Raw genomic sequence first — 26,110 nt, 5'->3', positions numbered from 1 at the left:
AATATTAAAATCTATCATGATATCTAGGATAAAAATTAAATTTACACAATATTTATTTTATAATTTTTAAGATTTATTTAGGTTGTCAGTCCTGACCGAGGTATTTATAGGATTTTTCCTCAGTCACGCCAGTCAAATGCACAGATTGCTCCTTTAACATAAGTCCTGGCCTACACCTTTCCATATCCTTTCCCCTCCCATATCGCGACGCCTTAAATACCTAAACAACAAATGAAGTTCAAATTCTGCGTAAACTCAAAGGAAGGCTGTCAGGTATCTGCTTATATGTGGTTATAAGATTGGGGCGAAGGGGTGGAAGCGAAAACGATTAAAAATACGTTTACTAAGTACTTGAACGGTTTGGATGAAGGGAAATTTTGTCCGGAAAAGGGAAATTCTGAAGCTTGTGAAGGGAAAACGGCTCTGAAGGAATTGGCATCACTACTGCAGAAGAAGACTGGAAGTATAAAGTTGCTTTTTTGAACGTTCTTGTAAATCATTTCATTAACACTGGCAACATAAAATATAAGGGAAGTATAAGAACAGTGTTAAATTCTTATTATATTTCAATTCACAATGGCTGGTGAGGCGTCTGTTAAGGTGGAATTGATGTGCAAAGAAGAAATTGCTTATGACTTACCCCAGGAAGATCTCCTCGAAGAGAAAGGGTGGACCTACGAACTGATGACTGACAACAAAGATTTAATATTATCTACAACGGAAGGAGAGGAAACAATGGACAAGGATACAGCTATGTGTTCTTTGGATCTGGAACTAAACGTTGATAGAGTGAAATCAGAATTAGCAGTAGAAGATTATCCTGCATTTGAAAGTAATATAGAAACGCTCAGAAAAATAGTGGTTCAGGAGACTTGCGCGTTGTACTCTAATGACTCCCAACAATTAACAACAAAAAGTTTAAATTCAGTTCGGCCAGAAAGGTAATACTCAATTTTGTATATACTAATTGGTTCAGATTGATAATGTGGTTACATGCGTTCGGAAACTTTGTTGGTTAAAAGCAATACTTCACGAGAAATATTTGGTATGGGAGATATCTCGAACGTAAGTTAGTAACCTACAATTTGGAAATGGCATGGCACACATATACTAGCTATATACCAAATTGTATGTAGTTCATATCTTGATTAAATAATAATTTCTTTATTATTGATTACACATTTTTCACTGATTGTTGCACATATTTAAAATATGGGTGCTCGACGATATTGTTTATTTGGCTTAAGTTTAGTGTTGCCCCTCCAGTCTGAAGGTGCCCTTCACTTTGCAACATACAAAAAAGAATGATTACAGTATTAAAAATTGTTAAATTTCACGTAACTTCAGTACTCCGTGGGCTTCGCTAAAATTTAAAATGTTTTCTTCATTATTTTTGCGCATCCGTTACACCTGTTCGCCATATTCGCCATATTTTACAACTACCATGCTGCTGAAACTTTCCGCGAATGCTTCCGCATCCGGTAAATAGTACTAATTTCCACATATCTTTTCTCGCATTAAACATAACTCTCCTGCCGAACTTACATTCATAAACATCAAATAAAAACTTTAAATTATCATTTCTTACCTCATTTCTCCTGTAAATTTTCCTGATTTTTATAAAAAGCGGAGGAGTAACTCTAAACTTAACCCGTGGAACGTATTATATTGGAACAAAAGCTATATAAGATTGTGTTTTTACTTAGGATTTAGCTCAAATTGGTCTAGCCTCAGTTTTTCGGAGGGCTTCGAAAGACATAAGCAAAATACAAGATAAAAAATATTTTAACCAACAACGGATGTTCATTAATTGTAGGGGTCCATACATCAATCCATTTCATAGCTGCACTCATTTCTTTCAAGGAAGTCGACTTTCTACATTCCCAGGAATCATTTCTGGGGTATGGACCTCCATTTCTCAATAAAGGATCACTTTGGGGTCTTAGTGAACGTACATGATATATGAATTATTGTAAAAAAAAAACGCTAACCAGCATGTGCTAGATGGCCGGTAAAAATAAGATTACTATGTAGACTAGGGCATTACGCAGAATGTGGGTAAACGAGGATAGCGCAAAATTCTGTATTTAGGATAACATATATGAATTATGTGTTGAATGCGTTCTTGTACGTTCCTAATTATTTTACAGGTAACATCCTGAAATGCTTTCTTAGCTTGTATATTTGTGTTCCAAAGTAACACAATATATTAGGGACATAACTTCTTAATTATATGGATTCCCGAACATTTTTCTAGTTCCGTGTTATGATTTGCCACATTGAATTTTGATACTTCATTTCGCTTACAGTTGTTAAAGAGGGGTTACTTTGCACATCGGGCATTACTTCCCACAAAATATGAAAAGAGTTTCACAGTCCTGTCGGTAAAACCATGAACCGTAAACATGAAGTTTCAACTACCCTGTAAGATAGAACCTGTAACTGTTTTGGGGTTAATGTTGAAGTTCAGCATCAGTTCTAATTACCGGGAGGGTTTGTTGTTGTACTGGTACGGAAAGCAGTCACTGTAAAGACCGCTAAATTTTAAAAGAATTTCCGTCAATGTTAAGTCAGTTTCGTAGAATACTAGTGTGCATAATGGGACTTTGAAGTAATTGTTGAAACCGAAATGTGAAATGTTTCATTGGTGGGGTTACTTTGCACAACATACAAAAAAGAATGTTGAATATACGTTTCTGTGCAATGTTTTCCCTTCAATATCTAAACATTTTACTTTCTAGACAAAACTGCATGCATTTTATTAATATTGATATAATGATGGTATCGGTATCAGTACTTAGTTTGAATTATCGATATTTGTAAAGAAAATTATGTATGGACAAAAGTGCCAACTCACGAACAAAAAAAAAAAAAAAAAAAATTGATGCTCGTGAACTGATTTCATTTGGTTATTCCTTTTGTCCAGGCTTATCATTTGAAACGTAATCAGTGGAAGATTTACGGGGTTTGTAACTTTTAGGCTGCATGATTGCATGACCCAAAATTGCATGATTTATTTTTTAAAAAAGTTAACTACTTAATTAGACTGAAACAGTGACTTTAATCGGTTCAGTCACTTTCTGGAACTGTTTCTGCCTGAATCACTTGTTGGAGCTGTTCGTGCCTTTTGTGTGACATTCTTTTTGAAAAACTGTTGGTAGTTACAATATTTTTCACACTATGTGTCTCTGTATAGTCATATAGTAGTGTGTTACTGTGACGTCTCATGTTCTGTCTGCTTGTATGTGTGGAATGCAGTGAGCGGGTAATTGAATTTTCGTTTCATGGCGACGATCAAGTTGGCAAGTGCGATTGAGAAACCATAACATGAATTTAATTTGAACTTGTCGTTTTTAAATAAGTTTGTATTAGATTCGGGTATTAACTTATATCCCTTTGCAGCATTGTGTGGTTTATTTGAGTTAGAGAAAACCTGTCATGTTTATGGTCGAAGGCTGAAAGTATTTCCAACGTATGGTTAAAGTGGGCGTTTATTTGTTAGTCTTGTTTGTAATAATAACAATTGTGCTCGCTTTAATAAATCGACGTCTGTGTGGAAAGGAACATTTTTCAGTAATGTTAACTTGAGTATTGCGCATGTGTTCTTGCTATCTTATTTTTTCGTGAATCATAAATTATGAGTTCATTATTCATGAGTGTTCTGGTGTGCCGTAACGGTGAGTGCTTTTCATTTTTAGTTGATATTATTTTTATTCTTGATTTGCTTTGGATTTGCGTATTTGGCAAAGTATTTGTTTTGTTGCTGGTGGTTCCATTATCTTGGTGAGATATAATTTATTTTTCCTGATCAAGCTGCACTGATTTATAATTAGTGATGAGTATTTTTTTTTAATTTTTCCTTCTTACGTTAGCTTTGTAGTACTTGTTTGACTAAATATTGTTTTTTGGAATGTTTTTATGGTACTTGAGTGGGGGGTTTGGGAAGGGGTAGCCCCCATTTAGATATCAATATTGATAGTCACCGCTTCACCTGGATTGATTAGGTATAGTGTTTAGTAACATTTTGGCCCTTGTACTTATAGGATAATTCTTAACATTGTACATTACTTTGACTCGGACAGTAACTGTTACTGATTCAGCTGATCCAGTTCCGGAAGCAGTTTATGAATGATTCGTAAACTGCTCCGGTAACCGGATCAGATGAATCGGTTGCAGTCACTGTTTGACTGAAAGTAAAGATTTGCCTAAAAATCTATTGTTAGTGATTCCTACATGTATAAGCTGCAAGCCCACTCGCCACCCCCAAAGAAAACCGTTTTTTTTTTAATCAAGCCTGTGTCAAACTACTTTTCTGGATACGCCACTCTTCATAATTTATTTTCTAACAACAAATTCATTCCGGCGTCTACGCAAATAGGAAATTTACCTAAATTTAAAACACAGGAGGCTCCAGTGATAATAATTTCCTATCTAAGCGTTATCTTGGAGCGTGGTGCAAAGTAACCGCGAGTAGAGGCTGAAACGCATTCTCCCGGTTCTACGTTTTTTATGACTTTAAAACGTTACACATTTGAATTTCAACTACTGCCTCAAAGTCCCACTATACATGGTAGTATTCTACGAAACTAACTTAACTTTGATGCAAATTCTTATCAATGATATCTTTCAAATTTTATCAGCCTTTACAGAGACTGCTTTCAATACCTCTACAAGAACAAACTTTCCCGGTAATTGGAACTGAATTTAACCGCCAATATTATAGCCAAAATACAGCTACATGTTCCACCTTACGGTGGCAGGTGAAACTTCCTCTTTACTGCTCATGGTTTTCCCGATAGAAAACTGTGAAACTCTTTTAAAATTTTGTGCAAAGTAACGTTCAACGTGCAATGTAACCCCGTCTTATGGTAGTTGAAAGTAGTTTTATGCAAGACATCATAGTTTTTAATAAACAGTAGATTATATATCATTATTTGGTTAACCTTAACTGGGGAAGAGGAAGTGCTAAGAGGATGTTAATTATTTACTCTTTCTCACTCTTTGTCATCACGTTAGGAGTATAAAGCTCGATTCGTATACTAATTTATAACACACTTATAACTAACATTATGGAGAAGGGTACTATAGGTGTGAAAGACCCTAAAATTTTAGGAAGAGTATAGATGAGAAAATGATCAAATAGGGCCGCGATCAGTATCGAATCCATAGTCTTCTGGCGCAGTAGGTGTGGCTCATTGGTATTTATTTTGTTTAATTTTTATAATAATAATTATTATTATAATTTTGATAAGTTTTGCAAATGTACCGGGAATAGACATGGAAATCGCAAGAATATATTTTTTATTTATTCTCATCAGTTTCTTATTTCAAAATTGTTATTATATGCATTTTTTTCATGAAGCTAGTGCTATTTCGCTTGTCATCTGGTAAAATACAAGTTTCTACAGTATTATAATAAGAATTTTTAACTAATACTGCGCAAAACATTCGTATTGTGTATCATTTGTTTAAAATAGCATACAAAAGATATAACCGAAAAATATATATTAATAATCATAACCTATTGAGTAATCGAGAACAATACATAATGATTCCAATGATATATAAAAATATTTATAACAATTTTTAAAACATTCACCACTCGAAATCGAAAATGACATCAGTAACCACTACAGTTTGGAAACACGTCTCAAATAAATAAAAAAGTAGGAAATTGTTTGTGATTCATATCTAGGCCCATTCATTCTGTAAGATCCTCGAAAATTTTGGAGGAGATAAGGATTGGAAATATTTTCCTAACTTGTTTCGGATTTTACCGTTTACTTGCAGCTATTCTACAACCACCTTTACGTTAAAAATATTTATTTATTTTCATTTTTAGTAGTTAAGTTTAACAAATTAGGAATTTGTTCTTTGTACAATTTAGAAATTTGTAAGAATATCCCTAGCTGGAAACTATAAAGAAAGTTTCAATTCGTTCTATTTCAAGCCCTTTTCAATTCTAATTTTTGTTTGCGCTGCTCTGAGCTGTGATTGTGTTTTACCCTGCCGATATTGAAATTCTGTATTCATTTGCATTCACCCCAGCTTTACCACGGCAGGTCACGATCACTTCCGCACTTATATCTTATTGAAACCGAAGCTGGGCACACAGATCAATAAAACATAAGTACCGTAAAATAAAATAAACGGTGGATTTTGACAAAAGTATCAACGGATGAGAAATTACTATGGAATATAAATCACACGACCTATGCAAAAGTATAATATTCCTAGATACGAAATATACAATTAAAATGACAGAGATAATTACAAGCAATCAAGAAACTATTATTGGCGTTCTTTGATGATTTTAACTTTTTCTCTCCTAATTCTGTTTGAGTACGTTCAACGGAGTGGTGGCTTTTAAATATATTAACGAATCAATGTTTTAACTACTCACAGTTAATCTTCGACCGGTCAGCTGATATCACTAGGGCCCTGGGGTAGAATTCACTAGATGACAGGTTCACATAAGGTTCTTTGAGCGGAGGCTAGGATAAGTTTGAAGCTACAGAGGTTAATTTCGCTGGTAGAAGTAAGTGATAGTCTTACCTGATGCTGGTAGTTCATTATACTTGATGATTCGAACTCAAACGTTCATTACGAAAAAACTGATATTACAGACAAACTTGAGAATGTTAGCACGTATTATATATGTATATATTACTTCATTTGAGATAACTCAAAAAATTAAACTTTCACTTTAGCTCAACCCTTCCAAGTTGAGCGCTTCCATCTATTACTTTTGAAAAATAACGCACCCCAAAGTGCCAAACAGGCACGCGTAACACGCACACACTGCGCGTTCTAGTTAGCAAACCAAAGTTTGTATATGGCCTACCGGGGAAAGCCCGATGTTCACTCCCAGCGTCTGGACCAGAATTATTATCCAATAAACTTTTAGTTATAAAAATACCAAACCAATAAAGAAAGCGTCTGAGTTCCTCCCTTTTATCTACGAGGGTCGGTTACTAAAGTTCGAAATTAAGTCTGTTTTTCCAATGTCTATTTTTAAATCCAAAAAATGAGCTTTTGGTCGGTAATAGAGCCTATCGCAGAAGTATGTATTTGACATCGTGCTATTCCTAGTAGAAAAGGCATGTAACTCGTGAGTATTTTTTTTAATGAAGAAGGAAGTTTTAATGTCCGTACTGATAAACAATGAAATTAATTTTGATCGTAGCATGAACTTGTTTCAAACTTGGTGATCAGAACGGCTCCTTCTCTGCGGATGATATAATTTGAGATCGTTTCATTTATTTTAGGCGAGTGAGATGAATTGAGTTCTTATTTGAGAATATAAATGAATGTAAGAATATCTCAGGTACAAACTATAAAAAATTTCCCAACCATTCTATTTGAAATATGTTTCGAACTTCACCAGCTAATCCAGCTATTTTGCTTCTAACTGCAGTAAATGTAATTTGAGATCACGTCTTATTACGTGAGTGAAATAACTTTTATTACTCTGCTTTTAGATTTTAGACAGAAGTGAGAATGGTTATAGATACAAGTCCCGCAGGATTTTGTATTTTTCATTTAAGGAAAGCTTTGGAGTAGAAGATTAAGAATAGATTTATCAATACAAGATAACTATGCAAAGTATCTTTTTTTTTTACAAAATAGAATCTTAATATCTTTAAAAAAAAATGTGCCCGACGTCGGTTTCTTCTTTTTGGGTTTTCTTTAAATGGGGTGGTCATTATGACTACAAATCGATTTCTAAGTAACGTTAGTTTCAATTTTTGTTATGGGGCGGCAGAATTTTATCAGATAATGTTCTTGTTGTGCCATTGAAAAGGGTATTTTATAAACAATTTTCGTTCTTCTGTATGGAACTCCTGTATGCTGACATCATCATTATTATTTAGATTCATTTCAAAGCGATGATAAGTCAAATTTCATTTTTGGTCAATAAGATGTACTCATAAAAAGCCAGCGAAGCGTTATTTATAAATTAGCCCTGTACAGTCCAGATTAGGATTATTATCGTAAATACGATAGTATGTACATCCCGCCTTTCGAACAAAATTTTTTTGTAGCATAGAAAACTACATGGTCTAAGCAGCATTTCATTCTTGAATGCAGGTTTCCATTAGCAAAGCATGATGGTGGCTATGAATCCAAGGTTTTATGAGAGAAAGATATAAAGTGGTGGGGTATTATTACAATTTCAAAGTCCGAAATTTCGTCCTAAATAAATTTCTTGTTTAAAATTTCCTCTGCTTTCCACATTCATCTTTCATCTCCAAAAGCTGTAAGGAAATCTTAAAACATGGCATCTATGTGAACGTACCAGATTGTAGAGCGATATCGATGGTTCCTTAGAAGCGCGTCAGTGGCGGTGGGCACACACTTTGAAAAGTTACCTTCGAAATTCGAGGTAATAATCAAATAAATAAACAATAATCCTTTTTTTTTCATTCTCTAAATATTTTAAAGGTCAAATTCGGTATTTCTGATTTCTCGTTTCATCCGGGGTTTAGTCCGAGTTCGGGTGAAGTTCACGCTTTTTCTGAGCTAAGATTTTAATTTTCCATCTGTACCGGTTACACTTGTAAGCTGTAATTTAGCACGTTTCCCTGTACTTTTCCAGTTAGTTTCTTTAATTTGCGGATTTTTTCTCCTTTTTACAGCGCATTAAATAAATTTCCACGTAATGACACGCCTTCGTTTACGACGATTGGATTTACGCTGCATTGCGATAACTATCATGAATTTCCTTTTATGTTTGCGCTTACTATTACTATATTTGCCATGTAGTTTACTATACAATGTTCGTACGTGTTTTCGCTTAAGCTTTTAGTACTCTTCGGAGTCGATGTATACTTTTCCCGCATATTTGACTCGAAATAAGCTCGCCTACAGCTCGACTTTAATTTGCATGTAGTTCGTCTTTGACCGAGTTTAGTTCGTTCCGAATTACGCTTACCAAAGCACTTTTCTTTTATCTCAACTTATTTCTTACTGCACGCCTAATGCGTGGTTGTGCGCGCTGAGAGTACGCTGTACGTGGAAATCGACGAACATTGTTATCATCACCAGCAATCAACTGTTCTACATTTTGTGTAGACCTACACTTAAATTTTCGCTCTTAGAATTTCGCAATAGTGAAGTACTAGCTTGGAAATTCACACATTTCGGCAACTGAAAAGTAATAAAAGTTGCAACTGATGTACTGATATTATGATCACGTCTGCTCATTTTAATTCTGCTGATTATGCTCCTCGAAATCGAGTTTACGTTAATTAATGTATTACGAAAAGTCAGCTGGGTATCATTAGCTATCTTATTTTTCTTCTTAACCTTGGTGTTACATTTCGGCTTTATAACGGAAATATACTTTTGTCTACCTGTGCTTTATTGGAAGTGTTAATTTTACGCTTGTTTACGGTAAACATTTCCGACCGGTTGATTATGTACGAGACGTTCACTACGTAAAACACAATTCGCTTGGCAGGCCTACACTCTAAACTGTGAATTTGAAGTCGTTTTCTTCTATAATACTCAAACCTAATAAAGTCGGAATGGATTTCCAACACTAAAATGCAACTCACGTTATCATACACGGTTACAAAGACAAATTTGAATTGTTTAAGTCACACAAAACCATTTGCCTGCGATACAAAATCGACAACATTGTAACTTCGTTATCACACAAAACCAACAACTGAACTCTCAAGCCTTCCTGGCTGCTTCCAGAGGGCGGATACGCGCAACCTCAACGCTAGCGCTTATCATGTGTGAAATATTGGTATCCCTTGCCGGCAAAACAATTACATTAGAAGCATAATTGTCTAGAGGTACACATAACGATTCTTCCTTTCTCGCTATCTCTACACTGCACATTTCCTTTTCCTGACAGTAATCGACTTTCTGGTTTATTTGGCACATACCTTCCACAACGTGGGCGGTTCGAATTCAAGAGTATTTACGGTTTCTTTTCCGGCTTGCACTTCCTTGCACTGTTGTATTTTGTTGGCTTCCCTACACTCAACCTGTGCCCTTCGTGTGTATTTATAGAATCCAGTGAGACCTTTCTTTCATTCCACTACACTATTTTTAAACTCGGCAGTGACTGAACATGATTGGCCGCGTTAACTAATTCAGAGCGTACCTCAGTTAAGAAGTTATTGGTTACTTTGATATTATTACGTATACTGTCTCCTTTTTGCATTCAATTCGCTCTTTCCTACGCTCCCAAATCGCTTCTGTACCGTTGAAATTTACCTACTGTTTGAGCTATTTTTTGTCCTACACGTCCAATATTCATTTCCATTTTCTGAGCAATGGTTTCTAATTATTTTCCTAATTCCTCTGTCAACATTGCTTGAAATTGTTCTAAAACACGAGCCTGCATATTGTTATGAATTACGAGCAACTAATTCAAAGTAAAAAAATATAAATGTCTAAGTTTAATACGAAAACAAGAAACGTGTATTTAAAACATGAAACACTAAGAATTTTGATATTACGACCATTAACAAACAATCCTTTTATTCACAACTCAGGTTTCACTTTGCGAAGTGCTTCAATATGAAATTAACACAGATATAAACTAGTACCATATACAAAACATTTTCTCTTATTCATAAATGCATTTGAAGGTGCCTAGTGTAAAACATGTATGTGTGTGTGTGTGTACTCAATCAGCTGTTTGCTATCCACTCGTATCTACGTAGCATTAAAAATCAACAAGAAAAATTTTTATGAGCTACATTAATCTCTCTGTCACTCTCAAAGTCAAACTTATTTACTTACATGAAAAATCTACATTACTTACTTTTTGTTTTTATCTATCCCTGTTCTTTATTTTTAATTAATTGTGTTCGCGCATGTGCTGATGAAAATTGACTGTCGACACTAGGCTAATCAGATTCAAAACTCAACGCAATATCCGTGTAACTAATGGTAGTGTAAAAACAGTTGTAGGAAGGTTATTATAATTTAATCCGGAAAACGGTCGCCATTTGGTTGAAATCGTGTTTTTTCGTAGTTGTTAAAATCTTGTAAATATAATCGTAACCTTCACATTGATTTTCATCTTTTTCCCAATAGCTTACATATCTCTCTCTCTCTCTGTCCCTTGTTTATTGTGTTTCTCTCAGCTTTGCTACGGTAAATCACGATTTCTTCCGTATCTACGTTTTGCCATAAACCGAAGCTGGGGAGAACGGTACACAAAACATAGATACCGTAAAAACGGAAAAGTGAGCAAGTAATCAAATTAAGATCAGATATTAACAAACTAAAATTATTTTGCGGCGCAAATCACAAAACCTGGTTAAGCTGTACAGAAAATGTAATAATACTGAATGTAATTCATACAAATTAAAAGAACATCAAAAGATTACAAATGAACAAGTAGCTTTTACTGTATATGTTTACGGCCGTTTTAACTTCTTTTATTTCCCTCTTTCTCTTATTTTATTTTCTTTTAATACATGTGGCACAATCCATTAATTAATATTTCACTTACTCACAATAATCTTTAACCGGTCAACTCCTTTAGGGGCGTTGCAGTTATAAGGATTTCAGGCGTTCCACGTCGGATAATCCCGAGGGTCCGCAGGAGTCCTCTGCTGATAGTAATAAGCGATCGTCCAAGCCGGCACAATTATTCCTTCCTTTTCAGTGATTTGGAGCCAGAGTTTGTCACACAAAACTGAGATTACAAACGAATGTAAGGGTGATAACACCTATGTACTAGTCACTTCACTGCTCATTTCTGCACAATATTGGAAAAAATATTTTACACGGAGGCGTATGCAAATATCGTACACTCACTGATGATAAACTAAAAAAAATGGCTCTCACGTATGCAAACGGTGATTCAGCTTGCGAAGCTCAATCCGTGCAATTGGAGCACTCATAAGAGTATAACATGTGTTCATTTTAGAACAATGCACCCTACTCACCTTCGTGGCGGCTCTTCCGAGTAACGACCAGGCGTTCGAAGCGCTGAAGGTTATTTTAGCAAATCAAAGCTTATATATGGTCAGCCCGGAAAATCTTGATTTTCCCCCCCACCATTGGGACCAGAATTTATCGTCCAATTAGCTTTTATATATAACAGTGCGTAAGTGGAGGATGATTGTCCCGAAAGTCAGATATAAAGAAACAGTCACCAGAAATGCGGGAGTCACGTGATCAGGGTCCCTGTTTCGTGACCATATATGGCCGTAATACAACAGCTATGCTTACTAACACAAATGTACAAAATACCAAACTGTTGGAAAAAGATTCAAGATTGCTTCTCCCTATACGAGGCTTGGTTAATAAAGTTAAAAATTAAAATTGTCCTATTTCTTTTAAATTCCAAAAAACGAGCCTCAGGTCGGTGATGGCCGAAACGTTGTTTTTAAGGGGTTATGCTCTGTATAGTACTTAAATTTTGTACGAAGCAATTTACATTTTAATTTAATTTCGCATTTTTGCACAGTAAAAAAAAAAGGGACAAACCAATACTACCAAGGTTGGTTCGGTGGTCAGATGGTCAACGCGTTGATGTCTGGAATAAATGGTCGTGGGTTCAAGTCAGAGCAGTTTTAACATTTTTTATTCTAAATATGTTTCTATATGTTCATATATAATATTAATATTTTTTTCTTGCATTTCGCGTATGTTATCTTAGGTCATTTGTTCATGGATTAGGGTAGTTTAAACCAGGTTTCGTTATATATGCTTACAGTTTCCTATTTTTTTCTTCAAAATGGCTTTCTATATGTTCACATTTGTTAATAATTATTTATATATTTCAACTTTAGTGTTCATAGGTTAGCGGTGATTAGGTAAGGATATGTTTGCAGAAAATATAGCACGATGCCAAAGCACAATTTTTACACAGCTGTGCGTTATTTTTCCTTTATTCAGAAAGTTACTGCGAGTGTGTGTTATGCAGCTAAATCTTCCACTCACTGTTAGTGCCGGTGGCATCAGTTTTCCGGACGTACACGCATTGTCAAATAGTTCTTTTTCTTCAAAAATGACCCATGGATTATTATTCTGATAAAAAAAATATATAAAGTATCTGTGTTAAAATTGTATTGGTTTTATTTGAACCGGCACACATTTTTACACTATCTTTTAGAACATTCATTCCAAAACTGGTGTCGAGTCTGCCGTAATATCACGACTATTTTTTTTAACTATATACCTAAATCTGTTGTTTGCTATTGTTCATAATGTACATGAATACACACAAAGGTTTTTAGACTGAAACTATGCTGTGTGTGACGGCAGTCTTCTAGAACGAATTTGCTCATCCATGCGTCTGTCAACGAGTATCGGAGCAAAACGGTTAGAAAACATAGAGAAACGTTTCTTGCAATTGGTTCAGCCTCCAAAGGATATGTTCCTTCTTATTTAAGTCTCTATTCCAACCTGAATTGGTTCAAGATAACCATTTCGAATTTCAACGTTTATCGCTGTACAGTGAATATTGTAATATAACGAGAATAATTTGTTTGCAAACGATTCAGCGCCTTAACACAATTTCACTACTATCCAATGTACCTTTTCGAAAACGAACATGTTGCAAATTTACTATTGCATCCAATCTCAAAAGTAATTTTTGTGTATAATAAACGGTAAATGCTTTCATGATGCTGTTTTTTATAAATATTTCAGCGTCCCACCGTAGATTCGATTTCCTCGGTTAACCATATACTCAAACCGAATTTTCTTCAGACTAGCCATTAGTTTCAGACTTAGCTAATGAAACCGTAGAACGGAATGGGTAAACGAAAACGAGAAGTGATTCTGCCAAATGATCCTGTGTCTATACACCACACATAATGACTGGGTAAACCCTCTGCCAAAATGGGCTCTTTTCCAGTTGCTGTATTGCTGCCAGTTTTAGTACCGGTTTCATCGTTTATTGCTGTAGAACGAAAACGGTAACAGGAAAGTGGAAGCGGTTTGCTGCCAAGAATTCAGCGTCTCAAAACAACATATCGCTACTGTCCTGGATATTACTAGTAGTACTGGTTTCAAAATTGATCTCCGTAGAAAGAACACTGTAAAAGTTATCAGGAAGCGACTTTTTGCATGAGATGATTCATCACAAGCATAGGTTCCATCTTCTGTGTTGAAATCTTAATCAAACCAAACCAGGTTATACTAGCCACTTTCAATTTTAAATTTTATCGTCAGAGTACGGAAACAGAGCTAGGAGACGTCTTTCAAAAAACAATTCAGCTTCGAGCATGAAATGACTACAACACTCTACCAAAAGAAGAAATGGCTAAAATTCAATATTAAGTTTCAATAATTATTTCTATATGACAATCGCGGTAAGAGTTATGGAGGTGCTTTTTTACAATCAGCTGAGCGTTCTAAGATAATGCTCCACATTTTGCACTAATTCCTATTCAAGGCGGAGCGATTTAAATTAACCATTTCTGATTTCAGCATTTATCCCTACAGAACTGAGAAGGTAACAAACAGCGAAGTGCGGCTTTATGGAAACATTTCAATTTCTAAATTATACATATCGAGATTACCACAGAGCTCTCCCAAAAACGAACGGTTTTCAAATTTACTGTTACATCCGATTCGATATAGTTTTCAACTTTCGTTACCATAGAACAAACAGATAACCAGAATCTGTTTTCTGCAAGCGACTGAGCGTCTGTATACAATATATAATGACTATTCACGACACCGTCAAATACGGAAGTACTTCAAATTTACTATTACATGCAATTTCAATACTTATTTTCGTAAAGGTAGAATGCTAAAATTATCACGTTGTAGTTTTCTGTAACCGATTCTGCATTCAAATAGTATGTTTATTTTTTCCGTTGGAATTTAATTCAAACTGCACGTGGTTAAAATTATCCGTCTCCGGTTTCAACATTTATCGCTACAAAACTAAAATGGTAACAGGTATGTAACAGCTGTTGTTTAGTAAGTGATTAGTAATCCTGCTATTTAATTTTCATAGAGAAAAAGTGTATAAGATGTCGAGCAGCTCTTCTGCGATCGGATCAGCGTCCCAACGATACCTTCCACCTTCTTTCTTAACTTTCTATTCAAATTAGAAATGCTTCAAATTAAATATTTTGTCAACTTTTATCTCTATAGAGGTGAAAGAGTAACGGATAACTAGTAATAGATTTTTGAGATAGAACGAGCGTCCAAGGAACAGATTCCTTCTTTGATCTTCTTACTATATGGGAACAAATTGTTACAGAGGTACTACCTCAAGTTTCAGTATTGAATTCGCATGTTTTGGAAGTCTTAGATTCACACTGTGAAACGATATTCACTTGTTTAATTTGGGTATTGTATAACATGTTTAATACACCCCACCAGGTTGAAACTTTTAGTCGTGCATAAAAAAGTTAGATGTTTGGCAGAAGTTGTGTGAATAGTTATTAAAAAATGTGCCGTCTTCACACTTTCTTTTTCACTGCCATAAATTTTAACCTTTATCCTGATTTGAAATATTACGTTAGTACTAGGCAATGCTTTTATTTTGTACGTTTTCCATCCAATATTGTATGTTTTAACCACTACAAGATTTTACAATTCCGACATTCACGTTGGTTATTTCACACATTCCGCTAAACCGTATCAGTTGTTCATAAACGCAAATGTTTTACGAATTTTCTAACTTTTTAAAGTTGTTCGTCATAGTTGTCTTAGTCTAAAAGTAATATATCTGAGAGGTTTTTAAACACTTCCTTATTTCCTTTCTCCATTTGTATGCAATATTATCCCGCTTCTTTCCCACTACTAACTAGCATATAAATAAAAGCTCAAGATATTAGCTCTCTGGTGAAACCCAGAACTTACAAAAAACCTTAAGTTCATGAAATTGATTCCCGTTTGATTCAATTTTTTGGTATATAATGATAATTACGTTAGTGCATTAAAAATTGTGTGACTGAAGTTTCGTCCGGTTCAGCAAACTTCAGTTGATATGTGTGTCCCCAAAGTTTACTAGTTTGTAAAATTCTGAAGGTTAATACCAGTCACTTTGCCGGAGAAATTTGCTTTGGATGCATAATAATTTTTGTAATTGCTGGTTGTTGCTCTAATCAGTGGAATAAATTTAATTGTTAGAATAGACGTATCCCGCAGCTACAGTTTTACTTGCAATCGATCAGGAAGGAGAAAATATCTGTTGACCGGCTTTACAAAATCTCATCTGAACTGTGAAAAATTCTACAGAAAGACCAGATTGAGAAAAGGATCATCATCTCTTTTATCTCAAAAAATAGAAAGGAAAATTAATGGTTGGCATAATCTACTTTGATCGACTAATCCTCATAATCACAATTTTACCTGCACAATTTTTTAAGCCAGGTCGGAAAGGGTTAATGCTTGACAATCAGCAAAAAGACGTTAAATTTTGAATAACTTACTTAGCGTGAGATGAACGAAAGCAAGTTTACGTGTTATATATATAGTTAACATTTACAGTAGGAAGACATCACATATTTTTACACAAATAATGAAACGATGTGTACCATAGGCGGGTTACGTAGCTTGCGTCAGTAATATGTGATCTGTAATATGTGAAATGTGTATGCATGTGAACTGTAAAACTTTTGTGAGAGGTTGGTATGTCAAAAGCGATAAGATAATATTATACAATACAATACTCTAAGAATGGGCTATAATAATCCAAATTGGCATGGTTTAGTGTAAGACGATATCCAGTTGAGAAGTTAAATTTATGAGGTGTGGGACTTTGGGTTTTGTTAATCACTGGGTGAATGAGTTTCGTATATTCTTGAATGTATACTAAGGTTTAAAGTAAAGTATATATTTTACTTTTTAAGCTTTTAATATTTGCTGCTAAAATTACACAGTGAAAATTACTATGGAAACTTCAAATTAATGTCACGTTACTTGCAATTAATTGACTCTTTCTCCGTTCATTCACAATTTCGCTAACGTATGCTCAGTATGTTGTACTTCGTTGTAACCAGCGAAACAAACATCTGATCACGATTGTGCTACCTGTGCAAAGGAATGTGCAGAAAACCAGTGCTTAACTTCAACTTTTAACTTTCACAGATGGTACAGTAAATGCAACCAGGACTAAGCTTATGCTTATTGTCCCTGGTTCAGAATTTGTGCAGGATCTTGATCGTACTTTAATGGGATGTGGACTAGTTTTGAGACGCAGTTAGGCGAAGAAAATACACTTTGTCTGAAATAGTATAAATAAAATGTATCCTTTCTTCGAAATGCGATGGTAAAATCGGAAAAAAGATTTTCTTGTAAATTTATTTCAAATGTTAAATATTATTTTTATTATTATTATTTTGTAGTTTTTACGTTGTAAGTGTTCACAAGTGTGCAGTGTTCATTACAACATTAGACATATAGTATTACGTGATTTTATTCCTCCGTAAAAGGTACGTAGATATACTTCGTGAAGAGTGTCCGTAAGTGTTCTTCCGTGCGTATTGTATTTTAGTATCGCGGGAATGAAGCATCTAATATTAATGTGAATTTCGGAGCAAGAAAAAGTGACTCTTCGATATTTTTCCCAAGAAGTACGTAGATATACTTTTCCATATAAGTAGAAGCACGTTCGGAATGGGTAAAGGCGTGTTTTGAAAGAGAAATTATGAAAATACTTTGTTTCCCAGCAAATATTTTTAAAAGTCGTATACTACAAGCCTATTGCGGTTTCTGACGTAGCTATTGATAAAACATCTAAAGAAGTCTATAAGTTGATTTGAAGTTTACAGCTTAATTTTACAATATCCCCTTGAAAACATAGTTTTTCTATAATTCTTTTTATGCTAGCAAAATTGTGATCACTTGGATGCATCAGGCAATGCGTGATGAAGTTCTGTACATTGCCTATTAATTTTATATCATATGGTTAATTTATGTATTATGAAATCTGCGGAATTTGCCCGCTTTCATCTCGTAAGTCGTAGATCACTTGCTCACTCTAATAGCGTAAAGACACCTGCTACACATAATCCACTCACCACTTTTAGCGTAAAATTTAAATCTGTTCTCTTACTCGTAGGATCTTCATTCAAGTGACAGTAACGTAATAAAAGATAAAAAGTTTTCTAAATGAGATACATAACTGGCCAATTGCAGACAGGTAAAATTTAATTTCAATCGTTTTAGTTATTTCTGTAGCTAATACCAGATTAGGTTGATGTCAAATTTTTTGTTCCGAGGTATTGTATGCAGATTGTTCGTCTTCTCTCCCTTGAGGGTTTATTTCCGAAAACTCTGCTGTACACGACTTTTTTTAAAAGTAACAAAAAGTTCCTCCTTTCTCTAACAAGAGAGACCACTCAGACTATAATATTTGACGTACAATTTTAATCCTCTTTCCGTCTTTACGATACCCATTTGAATGAACGTAAGGTAATAAAATGCCACTTAAATGAACACGCTAAACATTTTAAATTATATATTTCAAACAGTTAAGCTCCCTGTATTTTCTAATGTGATGCATAAAATATTTCTTCAGTTTTTCGGTATTCAGAGTGTAGCACTGATCTTCGCCTGCTTTTTTTACTTTTAGCGTAAAAAAACAATAATATCTACAGTGTTTCAAGATGCTAATAACACTCGCGGGGCATTGTTTGCAAAAATCCTGTAATAGCAGGATTCCAAACCTAGTATATATTTCGATTTCTGCGGAGAGCATTACAGTAGGTTATGATAAATTCTATGTTGAGAGCACAAATCTAAAATCTAAAATCACTAGTAATAATCTAAGAGTAACGAAGGTGCTAATGGTTGTCCATATTACCTTAACGTGAAATTCTGGAATCATTATATTATGTATTTAAATAGGTACATAAAGATTACAGTAACTTGAAAACTATGCTTCTCAAATGTATTTATTTTATTAGAATGTATCAGATGTAGCTACGTTGCTACATATCAATGTACGCAAATTTTACTATCTCAAGGTATCAGACTATATAAAAACGCAACTAGAAATTGGTATACTTATTGAAATCAAGTATCTTGTGCAAAATTTTAAAAGTTGTTATATCGTCCCTTTGTTTCTTTGTAATCATGCTGACAGTTTCTTGTAGCTGCAATTGCATAATGCTCTTCTGATTTTTAAATTTTCTGACACAAAAAGTAACGACATATAAATAATGTTAGTGACAACGGGTCTCTATTTTCACTTATAATAATGAAATGTTTATCCCACATAGCACAATATAAGTATTTTTGTATGTACCTGAGTTAACTCTGATATCGTATTTATAATGACGGTCATAAATCTTTTACCAGGTAATGGCAACTGCTTTGAAACAAATGCAGAGTATGATAATTAAATCAGTCATATATGTAGATTCGTGTGCAGAAAATACATACTTTGGGTCATGGTGAGTTATGGGTTGTAGTGGGTCATGGTGGCGGTGGGTCGCAGTGGGTCGTGTGCTGTTGACTAACGATCGACTTACCCACCGACTCAATGACTGACTCCAATTGTGGCACTTTTCAGAATATCCGTACATATTTTGGAAAGTACCAAACGATATGTAATGGTTACATTTGAGGTTAAGGTATTTCTAGTGTGCTGTTTCATTTCTGAATGCAATTATGATTTTCCATGACTTTTTCTACATATTGTTTTGTGAGAAAACGTTAGTAAGCAACAGAAAATACAACTGGTTTTCGATTCGGATTGATTTGGGTTAACAGCTTGAAAATGAAATCGCTTAATGCCCAACGATTATACCAGTTAGGTTAAGGAAGACTATGATTGAAGCAAGTTAATTATGATGGACGGATTGGTGGAATCACGAATTGGAAGTGTCCCGAGAAAACCCACGAGCACTATGTTGTTTGTCTCAATCTTACTTGCCTTGGGAACAAACCAGGCACTCCACCCATTAGATTGTTTAGTAGGCGGGGTCTCACTTTTGATTCCCGATGAGAAAGCCTTTGAAATATAAAATGCCCTCGAAGAATCCTTGTTCGTGTCCTTGTCGTTCATGGTTATTTAAATTACCTGTAAAACGAGAACAACCAAATTTAATAGAGATGAGTTGCATAGATACTTTCGGTCTTTTTAAAATTTAATCTTGAATTCTCTGGACTGCACTATTTCATCATGACCAAAATCAGTGATTCATGGATAATAAAATATTGGAATCGTAAACGTTTGCAATTTCCTATATAGACGAGTGATTCTTGACTTTTACTTCAAAGAGCGGTCTTAGGGTAGTGGCTTGAGCATTCGCTTCGTGTGTTAGGGGTCCGCGGTTCAATTCTCCGAGGATATTCAGAAAAAAATATAGTTTAGAATTCTCATATTTCTGGTGTATAATAAAATGAAGAAATGTCAACTTCTCTCGTTCTTAAAAGTAAGAGTTGAAACGACTTCCTTCAAGAAGTAATTACATGACTTCACAGTCTACAAACTTGATTTCTACTATCTGAAAACTTCGCTTGTTTCGCAAACAATTCATGAATACAAACGGGTCATTCTTTAGTACTAGAATGAGCCACAAATTTGCCTGGAACGTCATTGTGTAATTGTTACTATGTGTTCCTTCACTCTTACTAGAAATAATAATAGTATTTTCGTTCGGCATTTACAACACGTTCCATATATTCGTTCAAGAAAAAATGATAAATAATAATTATTCTTTTTTTATATTTTGAGAATATATCAATATAACATAATCCAATGGCTTTTACCCAAAGAAAGGGTGTTACTTCGAAAGGGTATTGTGATGAAGACAAATCCTACTTAGCTTCTGTTAAGGCTTCCGAAGGTTCGTTTTTCACATTATCGAGTAGCTGACACATTTTTCCTATCTTTTCTTTGCAAAGTATCTGTCATAACTCAATTCATCCTTATATAGCGTCTAAAGAATATATTTTCATTTTTGTAACATCAGTATGTTTTTTTGCATTGCAGTAGGACGTAATTTTGTAGTCTCAAATATTCAGTAATAAGAACAATAATAATAATAGTAATAATAATAATAATATAGATAACAAATTCCGTATGAGGACACATTGTATTAAAGCCTGAAAAATCGCCCGTAGCGTAAGCAAGACGTTACAAAATAGTCAGGATTGGAGAGAAGTGTCAGGACCAACAGCACATACCCTCTCCATACGTTCCTACAACTAACTAAATGTCATAACTTAAAGTTTCCCTACAACTAGCTAAATGCTATAACGGAAAGTTTTCCTACAACTAATTAAGTGTTATAACGGAACGTTTCGAGGCATATGTCGTGTAGAAAGTAGGGATTCTGAACTGACAAGAGCCGTAAGAAAATTTGTCTTTAAGTAATAATTATGCCGGCTAAGCTACAGAAGACATCGATGATGAGAAAGAAAGAAATATTGGAATAAAGAAAGTGGCAGGAGGCAGAACACGGAGAAAACCTATGAACACGTTGTTTGTTCAGCACAATGTCCACTTGGCGAGAGCAGGGTGGAACAGGTTGTACCATTAAATTTACAACACTTCAGTAATAATAATAATAATAATATTAAAAGTTTCTAAGTTGCCCTAAAATTTGTCAAAACTTACTCAAAAGCAGGTTTTCGTGGAAGGGGTTCCGTACCTTCCTGAAACACCTCTACAGCTACTCAAATTTAAACGAAAACTTTTCGCTAATATTTCGTGTAGAAAGAATTCTACTGTACGTTTTCAGGAAATTAACTGTAATAAAAAGAAATTAATATAATTGAACACTAAAGCATGTAATAAACTAAGTTGTGGAGTTTGCAGATGTAATTATGAAAGCTTTGCAACAAAAATATACACACAGACCGTAATTCAGTGAGTTCTGAAATACAAAGTAACAAAATAATATATAAAATTCAGTCTACAGCGCAATTGTTGCTTAAAGAAGCACAATTTCGAGAGTCGAGATAAGATGAGAAATATTTACGATACTTTTCGTCACGTTTCCGTTCTCATCTCCAAATCATGACGATAGTGTGACTTAACCTTGTCCCGTCTAGAATTAAAATGATAAGTCTAATCCCGATTTGGTTTTGTTTGTTTTAGAATCGAGTTGAGAAAGTTGTCTTTTTATGGGCAACATTACACTAAACCGAAATCTTTTTTTGCCTAATATCATGTTTCTGCTTGTAATGGTATGACCTGAGCGATAATAAGTTTTTAATTCTTCGAGATAATTGTTATTATTGCTAGTATTATTCCTGAAAATTTGATAGTTCAAGTGTTGAAACTAACGAGTATTCAAATATTTGAATGTAATAAAGCGTGTGTTATCTCCGATCAATCGCCCTCAAATTTCCTAAAATAAAAAAAAAAAAAATGCTGGACGTGTATTCGATCGAAGAACCTCTAGATTACTGGTCAACCATCTAGACCACTGAACCACGATCACTACGCTGTAAATGATTCGTCTTTTTTTCGGTTACGTTCAGTTTCTCTGCCTCAGATTGTAATGTTTTATATTATTTTATTTCTTCGTTTCAAAAAGCCTTTCATGTTCCACTTATGATGATATAATTGAATGATCTTCGGTACACTTTATATTAATAAGTTGACTTGCTCTTAAACCTTTGGATCGCAAGTTTGTTTTTTTCTACACATGAAACTATAAATAAGAGATTTAATTCTCATAATATGCATTTGTTTCAAAGCAGGTGCCATTACCTGGTCAAAGACTTATGATCCCCACGATATAAATGATGGTTCAATTTGATATCGTGAAACAAACTACACCTTCTTATTTCGAGAATAGAGAGATATGGAGACTTCTCTGTGGTACTCCATTTATTTTTTCTTAATATTTTATGTAATAAAACAAATAAAGCATAATCTTCTCATGAAATATAGCAAATGATGAATTTTTTTGTTGCTACTTAATTATCTCCATTCACATTTCCTTGTTTGTTGAATTTGTTACAGGCGCTATAAGGTATTAGCTTCCCACGGAGAAGAGGATACGTTTATTACATTAAAGGAAGCAATTTCTCATTCAGATGTGGAATCACATACTGCGATGCAGTTTGGCAAAGGATTTCATCGATCACGTTTGTCAAGACATATGCTGCCAGAGGAAAATGAAAAGCGTCATACGTACCAAAAGAGTGATAAACGCTTTAATCAAAGTTCAACTTCGTCAAGCGGTAAGTTAGTGCTTATAGGTGAAAAATCCCACATCTGCGGAGAATGTGGAATGGAGTTTAGTGTATTTTCAAGTTTGACTACGCACATGGAAATTCATACAAGAGGAAAACTACACACCTGCCAAGAGTGTGGTAAGGCATTTAATCGACTTCTAGCTTTGGCTAGACACATATTAATCCACACAGGGGAAAAGAGTTACACATGCCAAGAGTGTGGTAAGGCATTTAATCGACGTTCATGTTTGGCTAGACACATGTCAATCCATACAGGAGAAAATTATCACACATGCAAAGATTGTGGTAAGTCATTTATTCGACGTTCAAGTTTGACTAGACACATGTTAATCCACTCAAAAGAGAAATGTCACAAGTGCCAAGAGTGTGGTAAGGCATTTAGTCAACGTTCAAATTTGGTTAGACACACGGTAATCCACACAGGAGAGAAACCTCATACTTGCCAAGAGTGTGGCAAGGCATTTAATCGACGTTCAACTTTGGCTACACACATTTTAATCCACACAGGAGAAAAAAGTTACACATGCCAAGAGTGTGGTAAGGCGTTTAATCGACGTTTAACTCTGGCTACACACATGTCAATCCATACAGGAGAAAATTATCACACATGCAAAGATTGTGGTAAGTCATTTGTTCGACGTTCAAGTTTGACTAGACATATGTTAATCCACTCCAAAGAGAAACGTCACAAGTGCCAAGAGTGTGGAAAGGCATTTAATCGACGTTCAGCTTTGGCTAGACACATCTTTATCCACTCTAGAGAGAAACCTTACATTTGCCAAGACCGTGAACGGTCATTTAGTTTAAGTTTAAACTTGGCTAAACACATGTTAATCCACACAAAAGAAAGACCTTACATTTGCCACACGTGTGGCAAAAGTTTTAATCAACGTTCAACTTTGGCTACACACATCTTAATCCACTCAGGAAAAAAACCTCACACTTGCCAAGAGTGTGGCAAGGCATTTAATCGACGTTCAACTTTGACTACACACAAATTAATCCACACAGGAGAAAAAAGTTACACATGCCAAGAGTGTGGCAGGGCATTTAATCGACGTTCAACTTTGGCTAGACACGATAATGCATGCAGGAGAAATACATCGCACATGCCAAGACTGTGGTAAGCCGTTTATTCGACGTTCAAGTTTGGTTGGACATATCCACACAGGAGCAAAATCTCACTCGTGCAAAGATCCTGGAATGGAATTTATTCAACGTTCATACGTGTTGAGCCACGCAGGACCAAAACGTCACCCGTGAATAATGTGGAGAAGGATATAGTCTACGCTCAAACCTTGCAAGGCATTTCAATGCACAAGTGAAAAACCAAACAGCGTAGCATTGCATTTACTCAAGGTTCAAATATATCAAGTTAAATGCTATTCCACACAGGACAAAAGTCCCACACGCGCGGAGACTGTAGAAAGACCATTTACTGGCAGTTCACATTTGGCAAATCGCATGTTGAAGCACACAGTTCAATAACGAAAGACAAGCGTAGGGTGTTCAGGAGGATTTAGTTTCGATTCAGCTTTGGTAAGACATGTAAGTAGGCATAGTATATAAAAAAGAATTTGACGCATTCACAAATTGTTAAGTCAGTTTTTGGAAGGAATGTTAAGTGCACTATAAATACCCTGCTAAAAACGTCTACAATAGAATTAAATGTTATAGGAATCAGACCACCTTAAGCCCTTGCAATGTCCTACCTGTCCCTTGTAATGGAATATGAGTTTTGGAAGACAAGATGTTAAGTTCGTAATTTGAGAGCAGATGTTACGGGAAATTGGTTCCATATCTACCCTACGAACAGTGCTTCTGCTTTGACGCCACAGGGATTGCTGCATAGTGAACAGATGGCTGACGCCCCGGAAAATTCGAGTGACGATTTCACAAGTAAATATTTATATAAAGATTATATCTCCAAATATACTCCTTCCTGAGACTTCTTATATGTAAGGGAGTTAGGGACACCGATAATTGGGGTGCACCTTCCTCAACAGCTACAAGTGTACATCCAGCGGAAAAACATGTTCCATGTCTATTCCAACACTAGGACTTTCTGGACCATCTGCATTTTGGCTGCATCTTGCTAGCCGATACATGGTTGCGCAGATCCGTTTTCACCGCATATATTTATATTACCCGTTTCCAGAACATTCTTTCATGCTCACTCACAGAAACTGGACAAATTGAAGATGAGAAGCGATCAAAAAATCATGTCCTCGTCCCTTCCAAATCGATTAAACTGATCAGACAAACTTTAGGTTAAAATCGTATTAAGGGTGTATGTTTCAAAAAATGACTCACTAATAATAGCGAACATGATTGCACTCCAGTTGTTGACGTCTTTGATTTCAAAGCGACATTAATGGCACTCTTATCCAAAGTGTTAATGACTTCTCCGGAATTGGTGTTGTATGTTCGGAAAGAGGGTGTGTACCAAAAGTCCGTCACACAGTATGTTCTATTCCTCCTCGCTCACAGTCGTTTCTGAAGCGTGGGATGATGATGTAAAGTGAATGTGCATGTGGGTTGTTGAAAATAAAGTTTCTACTTATGTTTCGTATTCCTTACCTATTCTTTATTGTGTGCTCAGAAGTTGTTGGGTATACTGACTTACCAACTTTTCACTCTTTTATAAGAAAAGTTTATAAGAAGTGCATGATGCAGATTGTATGTTTTGAAGCATTTAGGTTTAGTAAAGACAAATCATTGTTGACCAAAAGTATGCGTTTAAGGTAAATTACAACAGCGCTAAATATGAGTGAACACACTAAAGAAAACCAAAAAAATACCATCTAACCTAATAAACATCCATGTCACTGAGCTTGTTGTGATAATGCTGATATTTATTGCAGGAAGCAGTAATGATTGAGTGCCTTTCGCATTTGTTTTTCCACAATATGTAGACTCAAGGCAGGTTCAAAGTTAATCAACATCCACGTCACTGTCCTCTTTCTGAGATGGTAGGCATGTATTGCAAGTAGTCGTAACTGCT

The 26,110-nt window shown here is 35.1% G+C and overlaps 1 protein-coding gene across 1 annotated transcript; it reads left to right on the top strand.

Annotated features, from left to right (window-relative positions):
* The first annotated feature begins 257 nt into the window (after positions 1-257).
* LOC145670542 (uncharacterized) lies at positions 258-25,874 on the top strand. The gene is made up of 2 exons (XM_081739343.1): positions 258-941; positions 22,871-25,874. Exons 1-2 carry the CDS (start codon positions 577-579, stop codon positions 24,231-24,233), a joined length of 1,728 nt encoding a protein of 575 aa, XP_081595469.1. The 5' UTR covers positions 258-576; the 3' UTR covers positions 24,234-25,874.
* Positions 25,875-26,110: the final 236 nt, after the last annotated feature.

This window comes from Thermobia domestica, chromosome 14 (genome assembly GCF_964235325.1).
Source record: "Thermobia domestica chromosome 14, izTheDome1.hap1.1, whole genome shotgun sequence".
NCBI lineage: Eukaryota > Metazoa > Arthropoda > Insecta > Zygentoma > Lepismatidae > Thermobia > Thermobia domestica.
This window is presented reverse-complemented; position numbering and strand designations above follow the sequence as displayed.

Excerpts from the sequence above, each read along its gene's own strand:
- LOC145670542 (XM_081739343.1), top strand. The coding sequence starts at position 577 with ATGGCTGGTGAGGCGTCTGTTAAGGTGGAATTGATGTGCAAAGAAGAA. Across the intron at positions 942-22,870 it reads AATTCAGTTCGGCCAGAAAG|GCGCTATAAGGTATTAGCTT; the intron begins GTAATACTCAAT and ends AATTTGTTACAG.